At 37.3% G+C, this 19,792-nt stretch overlaps 1 protein-coding gene and 1 long non-coding RNA gene across 2 annotated transcripts; one reads left to right on the top strand and one right to left on the bottom strand.

Annotated features, from left to right (window-relative positions):
• The first annotated feature begins 2,322 nt into the window (after nucleotides 1-2,322).
• Nucleotides 2,323-5,023, top strand: LOC135153144 (uncharacterized). The gene is made up of 2 exons (XR_010292652.1): nucleotides 2,323-3,612; nucleotides 3,974-5,023. It is a non-coding gene; the product is annotated as an uncharacterized LOC135153144 (long non-coding RNA).
• LOC129270747 (haloacid dehalogenase-like hydrolase domain-containing protein 2) lies at nucleotides 3,974-13,856 on the bottom strand. The gene is made up of 6 exons (XM_054908071.2): nucleotides 13,660-13,856; nucleotides 11,831-12,039; nucleotides 10,697-10,781; nucleotides 10,075-10,291; nucleotides 8,622-8,685; nucleotides 3,974-8,019 (listed from the first exon to the last, which is right to left on the bottom strand). Exons 1-6 carry the CDS (start codon nucleotides 13,758-13,760, stop codon nucleotides 7,916-7,918), a joined length of 780 nt encoding a protein of 259 aa, XP_054764046.2. The 5' UTR covers nucleotides 13,761-13,856; the 3' UTR covers nucleotides 3,974-7,915.
• Nucleotides 13,857-19,792: the final 5,936 nt, after the last annotated feature.

Raw genomic sequence — 19,792 nt, 5'->3', positions numbered from 1 at the left:
TTGTTGAGAGTGTTCCTTTATAGCCTTGAATATATATATATCCCCAGTTATTCTACAAAACCTGTTTGACTTTGATTTGTGTGACTCGTTGACGACAGAAAAGTATGTTAGTTTGAACCTTACACAATGTGGTGTCAGAGCTGGGATTTTAGTCAAGGAATATAATATTTAAGGCTACTCAGCACAGTGTTTTTATTGTTATTCTTAATTTATAACGTTATATTACCTAACAACTTATCATTTCCTCGCCCATTCTGTAAACGATTTCTACACTGTAGGATGGCCACTGAAGGTAAAAACGGGGGTGTCCCCATCTCCTCCTCAAGCCAAGGCACAGCTCCAATAGTGCCGCTCCCTTACTTTCCCTTATATACAACAATACCAATTTTCAGAGGGGACAACCTTGAAGCCACTCAGGGTATAGAGGGATGGATTGCAAGAGTGGAGGTGGCCTACAAAGCGTGGAATACCCCTGAGGACCAGAAATCGCAGGTCATCGTCCATCACCTTGCAGGAGAGGCCCACAGGGACTGATGGTTTTAGATAGTGCGTAACGGACAGATCCTTCTAAGATATTTGAAGCCCTTCGAGACATTTACGGAGAGGAGACATTGGCTTCCTTACTAAATAAACTCCATGGGCGACATCAAAGACCTGGGGAGACAACTAGACAGTTTGCCTTGGCTCTCCAAGAACTCACAGGAAAGATTGAAAGTAAATCAAAAATATCTGACGTAGATGATGTGTTGTGTAGATGCTTCCTTGAAGGGATGCGTCAGGGTCCCGTGAAAATTTCTGTGAGCCATTATGCTCATCAAAAGGGGGCTATTTCTTTTAGGATGCTGAAGGAGGAGGCAAGAAGGATAGAAACAGAGGAGGATATGGCAGGCCTCGGAGAGTTTGGTCAGGCTGAGGCATCCGTGTTCAAGACAGACGGGGTCGGTGGCTTGGCAGATAGTGATGCTCCCTTCACCCTTTCCCAATTGGCTGATGAGCTGAAGGCCCTTCGGGTTACTATGACTGAGCTGAGTCAGCAGGTGGCCAAGAGAGGCAGAGGATCTGGGAATCAGCAGGGAGGAAAGACCAGGAACCCATGATGGGATGACAAAGGCCGTCCAAGGTGTTTCAACTGCAATGAATTGGGACACATGGCCCGAAACTTACGCACAACGGCACAAGGATGTCTACTTTTGCTTTGAGAAGCAAAAGGTGGTGGCCGGGTATGGACCCTGAAGCTGAATTGTTGGTCAAATCATGCACAGCCTGTTTAAATGTGTCACCACCATCGCAAACCATCATTGTCACCGTTACCAATGCCATCTGGACCCTTGAGTACAGTCCATATTGATCTCTGTGAACTGCCACCCACAGGAGAATCATTACTGTCATTGAAACCTTAACAAGATGGCCAGAAGTAGAGGCAATTACGACGCCCTGTTGGAGTTACTTGCGATGGATACCCCAAATTAGTGACATCTGTGAACTAAACAATCAAAATGGTTTAAACGTGGATGAATGGAATAAAGTAGATAAATGGTATAAGCGGAGATCTATAGGAAGATATTACAGAGCATCTAAAAGCAAGACACTCGTGTGCGTTACATCGTATAAGGTTTGTACCAGGCTATCCGAGGGGCTCATGGCAAACAATGTTGTTGTTATCAGACACATAGAAAATCTCAAGCTGATCTCTGTGGCTGACACTATCGTGGACTATGCCGCCATTATCAGAGACCGCTTCCTACGATGCTCTGGAAGTGTCAATCGTCAATCACACTTTCCCTGATTACTCCAGTGTTTTTGCTAGACAGTAACTGGATAAGAGCGCATCCATGGTCATCTCGCACCTTGCACCCGAGTCCGGGTGCCTTGAAGCTGATGGGAAGCCACACTACAAGAACTTATTTGATGGCACAGCCCCTCATGGGTCCAAGCGTCAAGTTCGGAGCAGACCTGCGAGATGTATAAGCAGTTGAACATAGTTCAAAAGTGCGTGGCCAAAAAAAAAAAAAACAGACTGGTCCATGTACATTCATGCATGATTTGAGATGTAAACAAAAGGTGCACCCATCCATAGTTCTTGGACACTGGTGATTTTTTTCTTAGTCTGCATTATGAACCTGTTGTAAGAAATATCTAATATTTTCTGTATTACATGTATTTCATTTTGTGGTCATTGCCTGGCTCAAGTCAAGTCAAGGAGGGTGAAGGATGTCACAAGTGAACAATGGTGAAGGGTAATCAGAATATTGTATTTTGTATAATGTATCTTCTTTATCTTAAACAAATTATAATAATTTTCCTGATTTTTTTTTTTTACAGGGGAAGTTCATCAGGAGACACGAAGGCATTCAGAAGCGCCTACAGCAAACTTGGAGAAATCCGGTCTAAACTTCGTTCCGGGTTGCTGCCGTCGCCCTCACAGCTACTGCTACCAAGGACTTGAGACACACCATCATCGACAGCATCGGACTTCACAACTTTGTTTGGGTGAATGAGTCACCGGATAAAATGAACATCAAACATGTGGTCTTGAAGTCCCCTTCGAAGGAATATGACAACATTTTCCGTCATGTAATTGATGGCGTCAGGGATGATGGAGTATCCTGTGAGAGGACTATTATCTATTGTCAATCTAGAAAGACATGCATACAGTGACGTATATGCAACTGTAACAGGTCAAAATGAACTGTTTAATGGAAATTCATATATTTTCATAACTCTTCATTATTTGTCTGTAAGTAATAGCTGCCTTCACAGGAAGTGCACAGGAAGTAGTAGAAAGTAGAATTGTTTAACAATCTTCATGCTTTTTAAGAAGTATGATTCACACTCTTTCCGGGTAAGAGTGATGCTGAATGGTCTTTGGGTCAAAACATCACATTCCAGAGCTATGAGCTTGTATGACGTAGATAATTATGGTCAAGGCTTAGCATCTGTGAATGGAGAGTGATAACTGCATAAAAAGGAGAGAGGGTTTTGCTCCAATTCACTCCTGCACTGCACTCCATTCATGGGGCAGGCAGAGAGGCTTCTTCATTTTTGGGTTAGAATTATAGGTAAGATAATTATCTTATTTTGTCAATTCTGATAGTTTTGAATAATAGTTTATAAAGTTGGTTCACAATGTATTTTCTATTGTTTGGAATAAGAGGTTAGATTATATCATTCAAAGTGCTCTCTTTGCTAGCATAGCATTTTATCTGTCTTGTTTTAAAGGGTTTTTGTGAATTTAATTATTTATTAGTTAGGCATCTGTCTTTGTTACTTCAGATGATTTTGATGTCATTTTTGTTATATTTTGTATTAATGACTTGTACTTGTATTTCTATTGTAGTATGCAGTTATAAACATAAAATGTGTTCAGTTCTAATCTTGTAGTGAAACGATTTAGTAAAATGATCTTTAGAGATAAAGATTTTGGTTAAATTGATTTTGGTTATTGAATTGTTAATTCAATGTTTCAGTTTTGTGTTTTTAGAGTTAAGGGTCACAATGATTGCTTACTATGTGTAATAATTATTTTCCTTTTAAAGGTATTTCACATGACATTCATGTAGCGGGTGAGGCTATCACCAGAGGAAATATGGTCATCTAGGCCAGATTGCCAGGGTGAGTGGTTATCATTTATAAACCACTGTATTTCATTGTTATTTTGTTGGCATATTTTAATTTTTGTTTGGTAAACTTCACTTGATGGTTGTATTTCATTTATTTGTTGGAAGAGTTATCCATAGTGATGGAGGAACTGAATTTGTGATTAGATGAGTTGAATTCAGGCAATATTGATTAAGTTTAATGAATGGATATAGACATGTTTATCATTTATTATTACGAGTCTACTTGACGTCATATTGATGAATGTTTTATCTTAGAGTCACAAGCAAATATGATGTGTATATTTCTATTTTGTGCATTTTTCAAACATTATCGTCATTCTATTTAATTGTTTTAATCTTATTGGTTTTTGCAGGTTTTATCTTTTGTTCTTTTATTGGGAATTTTGTATATAACGAGTCATCGATTATTAAACGAACCGAAACACAAGGAATTGTGTCGTGTGTCATCTTTCTGCATCAGTTTCCTCGTGTTACAAGTGGCGTAGTCAGCAGGATCGATGTTCGTCGTTGGATACAACCAAGTTCAAACCCTGACAATCTGAGGAGCTCATCCGTCTGTTTGGACATCTTGAATTTGTAAATATGAACGTAGCTTTAAGATGTATTTGTGTGTGTGCATTGTGTGAATGATGTAGCCAAAATGTAGTTTGTTTGAAAGTAATGTGGGGCTACAATGTATTTGATAGGGATTAATACTAGTGGGTAGGTATTTTATGAGATACCCTGTAAGAGTTTTCAGATCAAATAGCTTTGGTCAAGGGAACACTGAGTACTGTTCAAGGTTCATTTTGTGTTGTCATGGTAATGCTGTGTTTTGGAACAGTCCAAGCCCCCTTTCTTATGTAATTTTGGCTGGTTGGATGGGAACCACACATTAGGGTGTAGGAGGCCAGAGACACCAGTATTTTATATGTTGATAGGAGGGAGTACAGTATGTGCAGAGTAAGCTCTGGGTTTGGCAAACATGATTAACTTGTGAATAGTTGAGGCATTTCTTTGTCTGATACTTGAAGTCTACTTTTTTAGTTTAGATTTGGGTCTTGATTAATATTCGGTTTAATTAAGTTATGGCGTGAATTAATGTTAATTGTTTGATCCAGAATGTGTATTTGATAGTTTTAGGGGCTACTTTTGAAAAAGTAGGGGAGCCCACGTGTTGATGAAAGTGTTTTACTTTTATGTTTCTGTGTGTTATAGGTTATTATATTGTAATATGCTGATCTTTCTGATTTGTAACTGGGATTTGGCTAGGAGTACTGCTAGGTTTAGTCAGGATAAAGTATCAATGTTTATTTCGAGAACCTCAATCTGAGACTGGGATTTTTGCAGGTTTTATCTTTTGTTCTTGTATTTGGAATTTTGTAAATAACGAGTCATCGATTATTAAACGAACCGAAACACAAGGAATGGTGTCGTGTGTCATCTTTCTGCATCAGTTTCCGCGTGTTACAAAGCATTCATCGCTCTGCTGCTGAGAGATTGCCATAGGTATGTGAACATGTACCATACGAACTCTGAACACGATATCCAGGAAAAAATAATCGAATCAATGGCAATACCTCAAGGAGAAGTAAGAGTACTGATCGCAACCATCGCTTACGGTATGGGAGTCGATCCCAGTCAAGTGCATAGAGCAGTTTTGTGTGGGAGGACCAGCGCACTGGACGATTACATCCAAATGAGTGGACGGGTGGGTCGGGATGGCAAGCCAAGCATTGCAATTACTATATGTTACCCTGGAGACATCGCAGGAAGAGCATCATCATCATCAATGAAAGACTTCATTGGAGGCACTCGCTGTAGGAGAAGGATCATCAGGGAGGTGTTTGGGGCTGCGAGTGATGTTACAACTCTGGAAACAGTTGTCCCACACAATTGCTGTGACATATGTACAGCGGAGTGCGGTTGTGGAGGAAATGCAATTGGTCCCTTTGAAAACAATGTCCGAAAGTCGCTTGAAAAGGGAATTTGTGAAGAGTTCCCGCTGAACATTCCTTCTCCAAACCAAGTCACCAGTTTAGAGCGAGCTCTGGATGATTATCGAGACAATCTTCTGTCGGCAGAACCAAACTTTATATACTGCGGAGCGGATATTGCCTGTGGTCTGTCTACACCAACCATAGAACAAATTGTCAAGGAATGTAACGTCGAAATGAACTTCGCTTCATTTACACGAAGGTACACTTTGCCCCGAAAGATTGCTCCAGATGTTTGGGCCATTGTTTGCAGTACTCTTGGAAGAAGCCCACATGTAGATGGAAGTGACCAAGAATTTACCTTGTACGAGTCAGATGAAAACTGTAGCGAAGTTTCGGAGGATGAATACCAAAGACCTGTAATCGTTAGTGACAGTGATGAATGAAGTTGAAAGATGTTGGCATCAGTTCACTTGTGTGACCATGATGTACACCTCAGGCAAAATAGTAATTCCTTTTGGGTTTTTTTTCCCACAACCTACGACTGAGTAAATCTGCAACAACGGGCAAGCTTAAACATTGAAATGAATTTGGATTTTCCAGGACTCTTTTGAGCATCGCCCTGAGTAGTCTAGATTCTAGACGTCGGTGTACTTGTTATTTCTCTCCCCTTTCTTCATTCTCCCCTGCGTGCCATCCCCAGTGATCGCGCTATCCCCTCTTTCACGCCCCTCACCAACATCTAGATAGCTCTGCCAGGAGAAGGGTTCAAAAGTTCACCTGCAATTATTCTAACGTAATGCCGAGACCAGCCCCTTCGCCGGCAATGCTCATGAATATTCATAAGTAGAGAGTGTGTGTGTGTAAGTTTCGATTCACCAACAATGAGGCACCTTCAGTGATCCCAGGGCGCCAGGCCTAGCCGACCCGGCTTCGATTCGGTCATGCATAGCCCATGCTGCTTCGCCACTGGTTGGAAGTTTTGGCTATTATTCAATACCGTACGTAAACTTTTATCAAGTTTCGAAGATGGCGACTTCGAATCGGAGGTGCATTGTCTGTAATACCGAATTGATCTCTTGTAAACATTATACACGACTTGATTCATCACGAGCAAGAAAACAGGGAGATAGGGAACATTTTGAGAGCATTTTCGGAGATTTGAATGACAATTCAACGTATCGTGAACAGTTTGTATGTGACAAATGCATGTGTAAAGTGCACAAGGCTGTGAAACTGGATGGACTCCAGACAGAGCTTAGGTAAATCTTTCAAAGAACCAAGAAGAATCAATGCAAAGTAGACCCTCTTCCCGACCAAAAACAACCTTCAACACCATGTAAACTGCCATTGTCAGCTCGATTAAAAAGACCGGCTTTTTATTCACCTGGAACTCCTTCATCAAAGGTGTGTGGGCTTGTTTTTTTTTTTTTTTGGGGGGGGGGGGTCTTCTATCTAATTTCATCAGACTCGTGACTATATAGATCTAATTATAACCTAGTATATCCTATCTCATTTGGGTATGTAACATTTAGACCTACTCAAAGCTAAACAGTTTAACTCAAAAGTAGGTTTTACAAATGTTTTACACACTTCTAAAAGGGCAATTCTATGCTAGAAAAGTCAGACATTTTCACGAGTTTTCAACCTCATTTCCAAACAAATGAGGAACTTCAATTTGTTTTGTGGTAATATTACAGTAGTACTGGGTAGTTATGTTAAAAAGTGATAACCAACAAAAATATGTTTTCCATTGATGAATTTGGGGTGAAAATGTTGCGTGTTGTACGGGACATTTTTGTTAATTTTCACCTTTAATTCACCCATATTAAAACATTTTTTTGTTGTTTATCAGTGTTTCACATCACTACCTGCTTTAACTTTATCGACAAAAAAGAAAGTTTTTTTGCTCAAGCATTCAGCTATGAGACTATAAATTGTTGTCAAAATGTCCCGTGCGACACATATGGAATCACCCAAATTGTATTATAAAAATAGCAGAAAAAATAATAAATCCTATTGGTGAAGATTTGAGGAAAATCCATCAAAGATTAAGTTATTAGAATTTTAAGTTTTGGATTTGGCAGCTGCCATATGTTATGTAATATAAAATGCATAAATTTCAGTTTTTTAGTGGTTTGTGGTGACTAAGGTGAACTTTTTGTCAAGGAAGGGCAAGCAAAATGTACAGTACATATCAAATGATGATGCTTGAAAAAAAATCTTTAATTTTCTCTTGCTTTGAATCAGTTTATCAAGAAAGTTAGTGTTATAATATCACTCACAAATATCAAAACCTACTTGCATTCTTTAGCACCACATTGCACAATAATTAATAGTGATAATGATGAAAACGTAGATATTTCACAAGGTATTGTGTCATAAGTAATCTCTCAGCAGGAGCTCAACAGCAGCAGGAAAATCCTGACATATCGCCGTCGGAGGTTGAGTTATCTTCTCCTCATCACCTTCTCTGTATTTACCTGCATCAAATGAAAGAGAACAAAAAATACAGGTGATTATTACCCGAATCAGACATCTGAGCTAGTCATTTACATAACTGTATTGCCCTAGTCTTCATGAATATCGGTAATGAGTGGGGTACATGTATATTAACTGTATTCTGCTTGGTCTATCTGCACATACTGACTTTGCATGCACAAACAATGTAAAATGTACCTTTCCATTTTCCACGTTCTCACATCCAAGCATCTGATGAAGCGTAGAACAAGATATGCAACAATGCACGTTAAAATGCTAATTAAGATGAGACAATGCTGTATATGTGTCGCTAGGGACGCAACCTTATGAAAATGGAATAGGTCCTGATATAAACATGACACAATAGATTCCTATTCTTAAAGTTGAATATATCTCTATTTTAATGATTTTGCTCTACTTCCCTGAAACGGCAAACTCCCTGAAAATGCAATGATTTTAGCCTTATAAACTACGGATTCTCAACATACAATACATTGTGACACAAATTCATTTGATGATTACATTGACACAGATGAGTTAAAGTATGCCTTCTTTTCAGTACCCCACCTGTCTATGGAATGCCAAACATCAATATGGATCTTACCTGTTTTCACAAGGATCCCTTTCATGCCTATGCACTGTGCTCCTTCTACATCACCTTCTACATCCTAATAAAAAAAGGAATAAAAGATTCAACTTTCATGGAGATCTATATCGCTAACACAACATCATCTTTTTACTTTATACAAGGTGGTCAATGGGTGATACAATTTTTCTTTCATATACATTAGCCCCACAGAGAAGCAATTGCATTTTTAATGCGCATACGCGTGTACAACTTAAAAAATCATTTAGATATAAATATACATGATGAAAACGCATAATCATTTTGGGATTTCTGTTATCAATAAATTAAAAATTTTCTCTATATTTTGTTATACTAAAGAATTGTCAGAGAGTAAAACACAAGGAGTAATACCTTTGTCACATTTGCTCTACAGCGGCCGTTCGGCGAGTCAAAAACAGCCGTTTTAACATTTTTTGTCCAACTTCATAAAGGTGGTTTGAATTAAAATGAATAAAACGGCTGTTTTCAACTCGCCATACGACCGCCGTAGAGCAAATGTGACCAAGGTACATGTATAAGGGAATCTGATGGCAACAAGAATAACTCATTAGTTTTAATATATCTTATAAATAGGCTTGTTTGAAAGAAATGAAAGTCTATGATATCATGTTATGTGGTGATAAGCTTGGAGGAAAGCTAGACCTGGAACCTTGGCTGCAGATCTCTGCATTTTTAAGTACATCATGTAATATGATATGATGATTGAATATTTATTATCAGAAACAAGTAATTTGCCTCAAGCCAGAGGTAAATCTCCTAGAGGGTGTTTCACAAAGAGTAATACCTTGGTCACATTTGTTCTACGGCGGCCGTACGGCGAGTCGAAAACAGCCGTTTTAACATATTTTTTTGTACCAGCTACATATAGGTGGTTTGAATAAAAATGAATCAAACGACTGTTTTCGACTCGCCGTACGGCCGCCGTAGAACAAATGTGACCAAGGTATAAAGTGACTTGGGCCCGTATTCTGAACTCGGGTTTAAATTAAACCCTGGTTTAACTATGGAGAGCCAATTGGGGCACAAATCTCTAACCTAAACATCCAATTTATTGACTCATATGACACCCAAATTGTTCGTAATTGTCTGGGAATAATAAATCAAGTATTTTGAAGAATTTTTCTTTATTATGAAATCAAAATAGTAAACATAAGAAATATACATTAGAAACAGAATTTTTGGCTCCCCATTATTTTAGCAGAGTTAGACCGAGGTCTAAGTTAAACATGACTTCAGAATACGGGCCTTAGAGTCATGCTTCAGTATCAACGTGCACACAACCTTATTGATTAATATGCAGTTGCGCGTGTCTTCTTAGCATGATTTGACCTATCATACTGCACGCAACTTGGAATTTAAGTGCGACTCTAAGTCATGCTTAAATCTTTGTGAAACACCCCCCCCCCTCCCAATCTCTCTGCATACTCACATCTCCTATCATCACAGCCTCTTCGGGAACACAAGACATCGTTTTCAGAGCCTCCTCATAGAACGCCCTCTCTGGTTTGCCCACCACCGTAGCGGTGATGCCTGTTGCGTACTCCAGCCCTTCAACAAATGCCCCAGGTCCGAGAGCTAACCCATCATGCCTCTTGAAATACTTGGCCTTGTGAATCGCAATGAGAGGATGACCATCAAGAATCAACCTATAGAACATGATGTGAAAAAAATGATATAAGTGTAGAGGTAGTCTTGTCGTAGCAGGTGCAGAGTGTGGTTGGCAAGTAATATTTGCTGATTTGCCCCTTTACGTTGTCTTATGCCGTATACACAGAGATAAGATCAACAGCGTTGACTGCCTTAGACTCCAAATTAATTATGAGATCAATTATATATCTTTACGGAAGAAGGCACTGGCATGATCATTACATTCAGACAATATGTGATAGATATAATAGTTTACACTTTAAATTGGAATTGTATTGCCATTCCTCTTTTCTGATCTCAGTGAGCCGAAGATCATCTAATTATGAGATTTAACAATTTTCCATGTTGCAACAAATATTGTAATAATAAATTATTAAGAATTACATTAATGAACCGACACTCACCTGAATGCTTTATTTAATGTGCTGTAGTTGAAACTGTCAGGAGACAGGCCTACCACAACGCAGTTTGGATCATCTGTACAAATATCTAATCAGATACAAAAAGGAATGGTACACCTTAAATACATTATTTCAAGTTGTGACCAGTAAAATTCAAAATATTTTTATTCAAATAAATAACAAAATATAATTGTACTTATGTTAACACAAGAATAAGATAATTCAATGTATAAATTGATTTCTGTGATCTTTCCCTCTGGCCCTAAAATTAATACAAATAATTGTTACCCCAATATGCATACTTCGACCAGGTTTTAAGCTGGCTTTTAACCTATTCTTCAGCTACGATAAGAACAAGATACATCCTGTAATTTAATGCATATAATGAGCTCTGTCAGCCTTTGAACTTGAACCAAAAAAAAAAGAGAACAGTCAAATCATCATCACTCCTATGCATACGTGGACCAAGTTTGAAGTTGTCTCCTCAGGGCCCCATCTTACAAAGAGTTACATTGGTCCGATCAACCACAACTATGGAAAGCCATCTAAGAGATCTAAAATACAAGTTTGTTCAATATATTTTCTAGATGTGATGTGTAATCAGGCATTCATTACTTTCTTTAAAATACAGTGCGCTTCTCTTTCTTTACAAAGGACTTCATGCAAATTTCCTGGAGAAAAAAATCATGACATTGCTGGATTTCCATATACTCTTTAAAGATGATCAGGGTCCTGTAATTCAAAGGTTAGCGATTAATCCTACGCCTGATTTTCACGATTGATTGTACATTGTAGTCAATGGAATCAATCGTAGAAAAATGTTCTACGATCATTGCTAAGCTTTGTGTTACGGGCCCCTGATCAATCGTAACTCTTTGTAAAACAGGGCCCTGATGATTCTTTAGTAATCTCAAGGGGAAAAAAAGGTGGACAAATGGACAGACAGAGCAAAAAAACACAGTCAATCTCTAGACAATGAGGTAGGTTTAACCATTTGAAATCCAAGTTCTCTATTCGCAAACCTCTAAAACGAGTAAAACTAAAAAGGTTCACAGCCATGTTTTTCACTCTCCTGCACATTCACCTTTTTCCGACACAGATTTTCAAAGACACGATCAATCAGACAATCCTACCTACCTTTGAAGTCTTCCTTTGCACTGTCTTGAAGTAGTAACATTGGTCTAGAGCCCATGTCTTTGATCTTATTTCTTGCAGCAGTAAGGGAAGAGAACAACTCATTCGTTTTGATATCGAAGCCAATCCTTGTGAGACGGCTGTGAAGCATCGCCATGCTCTCCTTGGTAGTATTGGTTACAAACTTGATGTTTGTAGTTTTCTCTCGCAGACTGGAAATTCAAGAAAAAAAATATTGATTGCAAATGTCAATTTTAATCTCAAGACCAAAGTCCATTTAACTAACTAGTGATATATATAAAACATGCTCTAAGAAAATTAGTTGACTTACAGAACAGTTATTTCAACAGTGCGCGACACTGGCATTGGTCCGACAGTCTCAGACCGGTAAAAATTGCTGTCGGGCCAGTAACTTTTCAGAAAAAGCCAGCTTTACTGGTCCGACATGACCAGTAAGATTATATCTAACCGATACAAAATATTTTCTTCTCTTTTGTAAATTATACAAATGGCTCTTGCGTCTCAAGAAATGGCTCTCATGAATTATATCGAGCGAATTTTTTTTTTTTTTTTTTTTGGGGGTAACCATAAGCAATAAAAGACAGCAAAATAAACCCAATTTTTTATATATTTTTTTATCTTTTGGGGGGAACAGTAAATTTTAGGTTCAGTACAGAAAAAAATTGAAAAAATGGGTATGTACTGGTCCGACATGATCAGGTCGGACCAGTAGAAAAAAAGGGTTAGTGACGTGAAGCCCTGATTTCAAGGCAGACTCTACACCTAACAGACCTGGGGGCCGTTTCATAAAGCTGTTCGTAAGATAAGAGCGACTTTAAAAACGACTGGTGATCCTTTCTTACGCGCTTAGTCATCGCCAATTAATATATCATTTACCATAAGAAAGGATCACCAGTCGCTCTTAACTTATGAACAGCTTTATGAAACACCCACCAGGGGACCATATTATGAAGCCAGTTTCTTAAATATTCAAATAGTCTGGGTTATAATTGAGCGAGTTGCCACTTGTTAGGAGAAATTTTCATGGGTGCTTCTAGACTAGTTTGTTTATGCTGAATAAGAATATATGAGGCAAACATGTCGTTTCCTGAACCTTGACCTACATGTAGGAGGGCACTTTTTTCAAATTTCAGCAGCCATTTGAAAAAGTGCCCTCAGACGTTAAGGTTCAGGACCTATTTACCTCGTATCTTGTTCAGTTTAAATCTGGTCTAGAACATCACATGAAACTTTCTCCTTCTCCGAGAGGCACCTTGCTCAATTATAACCAACAGTCTACCAATGTTAACTTTTCATAAATTTAGTGAAATGTTTCAGTATGTATCCATCTTGAACACCCCCCCCCCAAAAAAAAAAAAAACAAGTTTAAAACGTGAGCACCCATACTTTTATTTTTTTCCTGTCTCTTTGTTTCCATTATTTAATATTCACTATGTCTGCCTTTAAGAATATTTCATGACAAACTTGCATAATTTAGTACCTTTTCTATTATGGAAACTATACCATACATAACAGGGCTAAGATGCCAAGCTTTTTAATGGTTGTTACCATAATGGCATATGTTCTCACTATCTTACTTCTTTATGAAACGGGTCCCTGAAATTGTACCTGTACTTGGTAATATTTAGTTTAAAGGACCTAAACAATACCTCCTCAGCTCTTGAAGGTCTTCCGCCAGCCCAAAATAGTAAACATATCAATATCACTTACACTTACAAAAATATCGGTATAAAGCGAGATATTAAGTTGATTCCTCAAATTAATCTAGTTACGGTGAGAATGGGACATTTGTAAAGGAAACAAATATTTACCACTTCAGGGCTGCTACAGCTCCTGGTATGGCAACATCCTCTATGTGAATAGTCCCACTGAGGTCTATCAGTACGGCTCTCAGTCTGGACATTCTTGCCATATCGTGTTCTCACATCTGGAAGGGGTAGCATCCAAAGATTCAACCTCAAGGTCTCTGTATGCTGCTCATCGGCTAGATATGAAGTACAAGCAGGTCCTGGAGATTCAATTTTAGAATGAAGATTCATATGGAATGTAATTTACTGGACCAAATAGACCTGTTAAATTTTAATAGAAATATTCAAAGAATGGTCTTGTCAACCTACAAGCTTCTTAGAGACTTATCAGACATAACAACAGAGTATATATTATGCAAACTTGACTGCAAGTATTGCATTTTATTTTTTATCAACAGGTTATAGGACTACCTCATTATCAATATGGGAGTCAAACTAAATGGAAACTAACCAATTTTCAAGTGCACAGATAGAAAGAGAGTACCGTCACATTTCATTAACTTGCCTCATACCAATTGATGCTCTTGTACTGTGCACATTGCACAATAACATGCAATTTCCCAGAACCCATTTATCACTGTGCCCAATAGAAATTGTTCTCAAGACCCAGTATTTTACACTTTTCATTTCTTTAGACCACTTGCAATCTGCAACCACATTCTCTGTCTCGAGTCTGCAACATACAACACACATTCCAAAAATGTTTTTTAAAAATCATCATTGTAACAACACAGGTCAATTAAAATACATTCAATTATTAGTAGAGGCTCATTGCCAACATTGGAGACTCTCTCCCATTTATTTGATTATCTCTACTATCAGAGACTTCGTAGACAATACTGGTTTCCAATTTTGGAGGCAGTCTCCATTTTGGGAGGGCTTTTTTTTTTCATTTGAATTTGCATCTGGGGGATTACCTTGGCGGTAAACAAAAATGTGTCAAGCAATTCCCCATGAAAATTTACTCCTCTTTGCCTTCTATTTAAAAAAAATCAGACTAGTCTTGTTCTCATAATATTTTTTGTCATCCAAACTCGAAAAAATTGGCTTTTGACCTTGTCAGCAAGATTCCTATAAATATATGCAGGCTATAAAAAATGTATAGAGGTTGCAGAAGTATATATTTTTCTACAGTGTACATTGTAGGTATTCAATTTTTACATGAAGAACACTCCAATCTGTTCCAATTGCTCATGGTCAAGTCGTTTAAAGACATCAGTTTTGAACTACACACCAGTGTTCTATTAGTATGGGTTTGAAACCCACCTTTGATGGCGAGTATTATAATTTTTTTTCATAGTAAAATTGATAAAAACAGAGTTTATGTACATTCATATTAGACCTGACATAGCAAGTTTTGACAATAAAAACAAGAAAATATACTAAATATTCACTTAATCTAATGAATTCATTACTAAAACTAACAGCTGGGCAAAATTATTTTACTAATTTGGCCAACAATTTTTGGTAGAAAATAACTGCCTTGTCATTATGTTTTTTATTTTATCCTTTTGCACAACAAATCTCAAATACATCTATCATAGATTGTCTTGTATTGGAGTCTCCAATATCAGCCGTGCGCTTCAATTGCTTTATGATTTTTTTATCGCGAGGACCTCATTTGGTGGAAAGTCATGAGGCCAACTAACTTTTATATAAAAAAATCAATCAATTATTCAGTCTTGGACTGAGGAGGGCCTTAGCTTAGGTCAATCCTGTGCCAAATAAGGCCAAGGCCCAAGGCCAGGGAAGGCCAAGTATGTAATTAAGAATTATGATGGGTGTGTGGAAAAAAAATAAATGTAACACTATACAGTAACACTAAAAGTAAAAAAAATATATATATATGATTAGAGTCGACTATCTAAAACCCATCCATCAAGAAATTACAGTATCTAGAATAGAATAACTTTGTTACCAAAGGACAAGTCCATCCCAATAAAAAGATGATTTGAATAAAAGGAGAAAAATCCAAGAAGCATAAAACTGAAAATTTCATCAAAATCTGATGTTTTCTAAATGAAGAAAGTTAGATATTTTAAAGTTTTGCTTAATTTCGCAAAACAGTTATATGCATATCCTGGTCGGTATGCAAATGAGCAGACTGATGACGTCACCCACTCACTATTTCTTTTGTACTTTATCATATGAAAAATCTACTTTTCTCCTCATTGTCATGCGAAACAAATTTTATTCCTCCCTGAACATGTAGAATGAGCATCATTTTAACAGTTTATGATTAAATCAAGTTGAATAATAATCTGCTGAATTGCGTTTGTCTAGAATTCCGGTATTTTGTAAACATTATATTATTGTATTTGTATATACTGGTCTTTTTTAGTATAGATCTTTATTAATTAATTAAATTCTAATTCAAACTAATTCTTATTTTCAATTAATTTATTTATTTTTATTTTATTTATTTCTCTTTTTTTTTGTTGGGGGGGGGGGGGGTATTTTCGCCTCTGAAAAAGTTGAGTCTATCCCGACAATTAAAAAAAGTTTAGGAGATGAAAATCAAACGAGCATATAATGCTGAAAATGTAAACAAATCGGATGTAAAGTAGAAAGTTATTACATTTCAAAGTTTATGCTTGAATTCACGAAACAATCATCGACACAACACATGTGATATGCAAATAATGTCGCACAATGATCACGATACTTGGTTGGGGGTAGCCTATCTGATATGCGCCGGGCTATAGTGGGCAAGTTACTGGTCGCGCGAAGCAGACTGACGGGCGAGGGCGAATCCCCCTCGCCCGTCAGTAGTTTGCCCACTAGTCCGACGCATATCGGATAGGCTAGGTTGGGGAGGGGGGGGGGGCTGGGGGCTTCAGCCCCCACTTTTTTCCAAAACCGTGTACAAAAACGTAAATTGAATAGAAATGTGATTTTTTGCATCGGTCAGCCCCCCCCCCCCCCACTTTGAAAACCGTTCCGCGGCCCCTGGTACATGATGTTTCAATTTTTACAATATTTTTACCATGTTCGGATATTTTTTCTTTTCCCCCCCGTATAATGGTGGCATAGTATATGCGACCCTTAACCCCCCCCCCTTTCAAGCTCTTCTAGCAGTTCCCCTAAATGCACCCCCATTTGCAAACTGAAGGATTTTGTTTCCAGGCATCCTCTTCTGATCCGCAAGCTAGTGGCACTAATAATTCGGAGAGGAACCAAATCTCTTTTGACCTTCTTTTCACATTGATGAGAAATGAAATGAAAGTCCAAAGGTTTTAACTGTGCACATTGCGCAATTGAAGTGACTTTGGAATACAAACTATTGTTTTCTTCATAAATTGCCCTGGGGATTGGCCTCAGCAGGGGCCACGGAACGGTTTTCAAAGTGGGGGGTCTGAGCCAAAAGTGGGGGGGGGGTCTGACCATGCAAAAAATCACAATCATAATTTCTATTATGGTCATTTTTACGTTTTTGTACACGGTTTTGGAAAGAGTGGAAGGCTGAAGCCCCCAGCCCCCCCCCCCCCCGCTTCCGCGGCCCCTGCTCAGTGACAATGTTGTTACTCTTGAAAACCTACATGTATATATCTTAGTCCATGCATCTTCAGCGCATTGATTTTTTTACAGGCGAGTTTCATAGTCCTTCCTTATATGCCCATGAACAGACGTGTTTTTCACGACTCTTTCAGAAACTGATTTCATGGGCACTGACGAAGAGTGACTTTACCTTTTATTTTTGAGAGCTACGTACGCTCCTTTTAAAATCTATATTTTTATTTTTACGGCATTTTACTAAATCAATTATGCCGAAGCAGACTCTTTTCTATTATCTATTTTTGTTGAGTGGCCTTATTTGCCCCACCGAAATGGGAAAAATGAGGCCGCCTGCCGATTAAAACCTATTTTATTTGTTTTGATTCATTGTTTTCTTCTGCATTCATAACATTAATACATTTTTCATTACATAACAAATTATACTATATTGGTTGGGATTTGGGGGCATGAATCATAAAGGGAAAACATGGACTAAATTAGAAGTCATTCTGAACAAAAATGATCTACTACCAAGTGATTTTAACATTAAGTTTGCAGAAGAAGGACTCAGTCATTACCAGCAAATTGCTTGAAAAAAATGTCAACCCCGGAATAAAACTCATCAAATTAATGCATTTAAAAAGCAGAATGTTTGTTCATAATTATAATGATGAAGATGATAAGAATGAGAATGATAGTGATAGTGATGAAGGCCATGAAGATGATGATGGTCAGGGGCCACGGAACGGTTTTCAAAGTGGGGGGGGGGGGGCTGACCATGCAAAAAATCACAATCCTATGGTCATTTTTACGTTTTTGTACATGGTTTTGGAAAAAAGTGGGGAGCTGAAGCCCCCACATAAAGTTTGTTTTACCTATATTAAGTGAAAGCCTATTACAATTAAACCAAGATAGTTTTGGCAATTCACGATTAATTGTATCTACTAAAGCTTCTAAACTATTATGTGAACAAAAAAAATGTTTGTGTCATCTGCAAATAATACAATTGATAAAAAAAGGCGTTACATTAGTCAAATAATTGATATATATTATTTTTAAAAGCAAGGGGCCCAAGATCGATCCATGTGATTAAAGGTTAGAAAATAATTATTATTGTGAATTACATATTGTTTTCTATCTGACAAATAACTCTCAAACCATGATAATGCAATTCCTCTATCTCCATAATTTTCAAGCTTTTAAAGTAAAATTTGGTGGTCGAGAGTATCAAAGGATTTCAAAGAATATTCATATTACATGTTCTTCATTTGCCATTGCATTTGTAATTTTATCGTATATATGTACTAAAGCCTGCATGGTCCGTTGAATGTCCTTTCCTGAATCCACATTGCTTTGAATTTATAAAATAAGAAGTATCTAGGTACGTGTAAAGTCTGCTGTAGATGATTTTTTTCCCAATATTTTGGATAAGTATGCTGGGAAGAATAAATGTAGGCCTGTGATTGGTTATTTCATGTGGATTGTCTTTTTTGAAAACAGGATTTACCTTTGCAATTTTTAGGGAATCAGGACATTGGCCGGTGCTGATCGATATATTGAAATACGATTCAAAGGAGATGCAATATAATGTATGATGTGTTTAAGAAGAAAAGTGCTTATTCTATCATGCCATTGAGATTTGCTTGATTTGAGATGTTTTGTTATTTCAATTATTTCCTGAACATTTGTGGGTTCAAAGAATAAAGAAGAATTAGTGGGTGTGGGATAAAATGTGCAAAATTTTGATTTGGTCTGTAAAGTTGGTTTGCCAATGAGGGACCTACGTTAACAAAAAAAATGAACTGAAGGTATTAGCTACATCTTCTGAATTTATTGCGACATCATGAACTGTGATATTGTCTTTGGGTAATGTTATGGATTTTTTCCAATCAAATCATTAATGATCTCCCATTTGGATTTTGATATAACTCTAATAAGTTTCTCGGAATAAAAGGATTTGCGAGCAGCTCCAATTATATTCGTTAGTCTATTTCTATAAGTTTTATAATATATTTATTTTTGTTTTCAATAGAAAAGTTCTTTAAAGATGCCTGTATAGTTCATTTTGGGTATTATGGATCGTAGAAATATTGCTATAGATATTACATGTAGTTTTCATTTTTTGACAGGTGATCCCAGAGGAATTTTTTTCTCGTAAGATGTCTGTAATTTTTTGTTATAATTCATGTATGCTGTAATAAAATTAGACTTATGAAAACGTCCATCCATTTATGATGCTGTATTCGAAGTAAAATAGTTCAGTTGATTTGATACAATCACTAAACACTATTTTAAAAAATTCAACCAAAACACCCCCCATTTTAAGATTGATTTATTAATCCTATCCAATATTATGGGGAAAAAGATTCTCGGATTGTGTTTTCTACTGTCATAGTTACATTATTGTGTATTTTATTGATAGTGGACACATACATTGTAATAAAGTTTGGTGATGTCTACACTGCATTTTAAAGTTTTAACAGATGTAACCATAGTTGTAATTATGTATATTAATCCGGGTGGCCTCATTTGCCCCATCGGACATGTTGAGTTTATAAACATTCAGTCAGAAAAAGAGGGAAAGTGGTAAAGTTTACTACAGTTCTGGCACAATAATACCTTACACAAGTAAACTAAGATA

The sequence above is a fragment of the Lytechinus pictus genome, chromosome 2 (assembly GCF_037042905.1).
Source record: "Lytechinus pictus isolate F3 Inbred chromosome 2, Lp3.0, whole genome shotgun sequence".
Classification (NCBI taxonomy): Eukaryota; Metazoa; Echinodermata; class Echinoidea; order Temnopleuroida; family Toxopneustidae; genus Lytechinus; species Lytechinus pictus.
The sequence above is the reverse complement of the archived record's forward strand: the minus strand, read 5'-3'. Positions and strand labels throughout refer to the sequence as shown.

Bases quoted from the DNA above. Each gene is read 5' to 3' on its own strand.
- LOC129270747 (XM_054908071.2), bottom strand. From the start codon at position 13,760: ATGGCAAGAATGTCCAGACTGAGAGCCGTACTGATAGACCTCAGTGGG. The intron at 10,292-10,696 runs GTGAGTGTCGGT...CATGTTCTATAG, and splicing joins ACATTAAATAAAGCATTCAG to GTTGATTCTTGATGGTCATC. The intron at 8,686-10,074 runs GTGAGTATGCAG...TTTTTTTATTAG, and splicing joins AGGCTGTGATGATAGGAGAT to GATGTAGAAGGTGATGTAGA.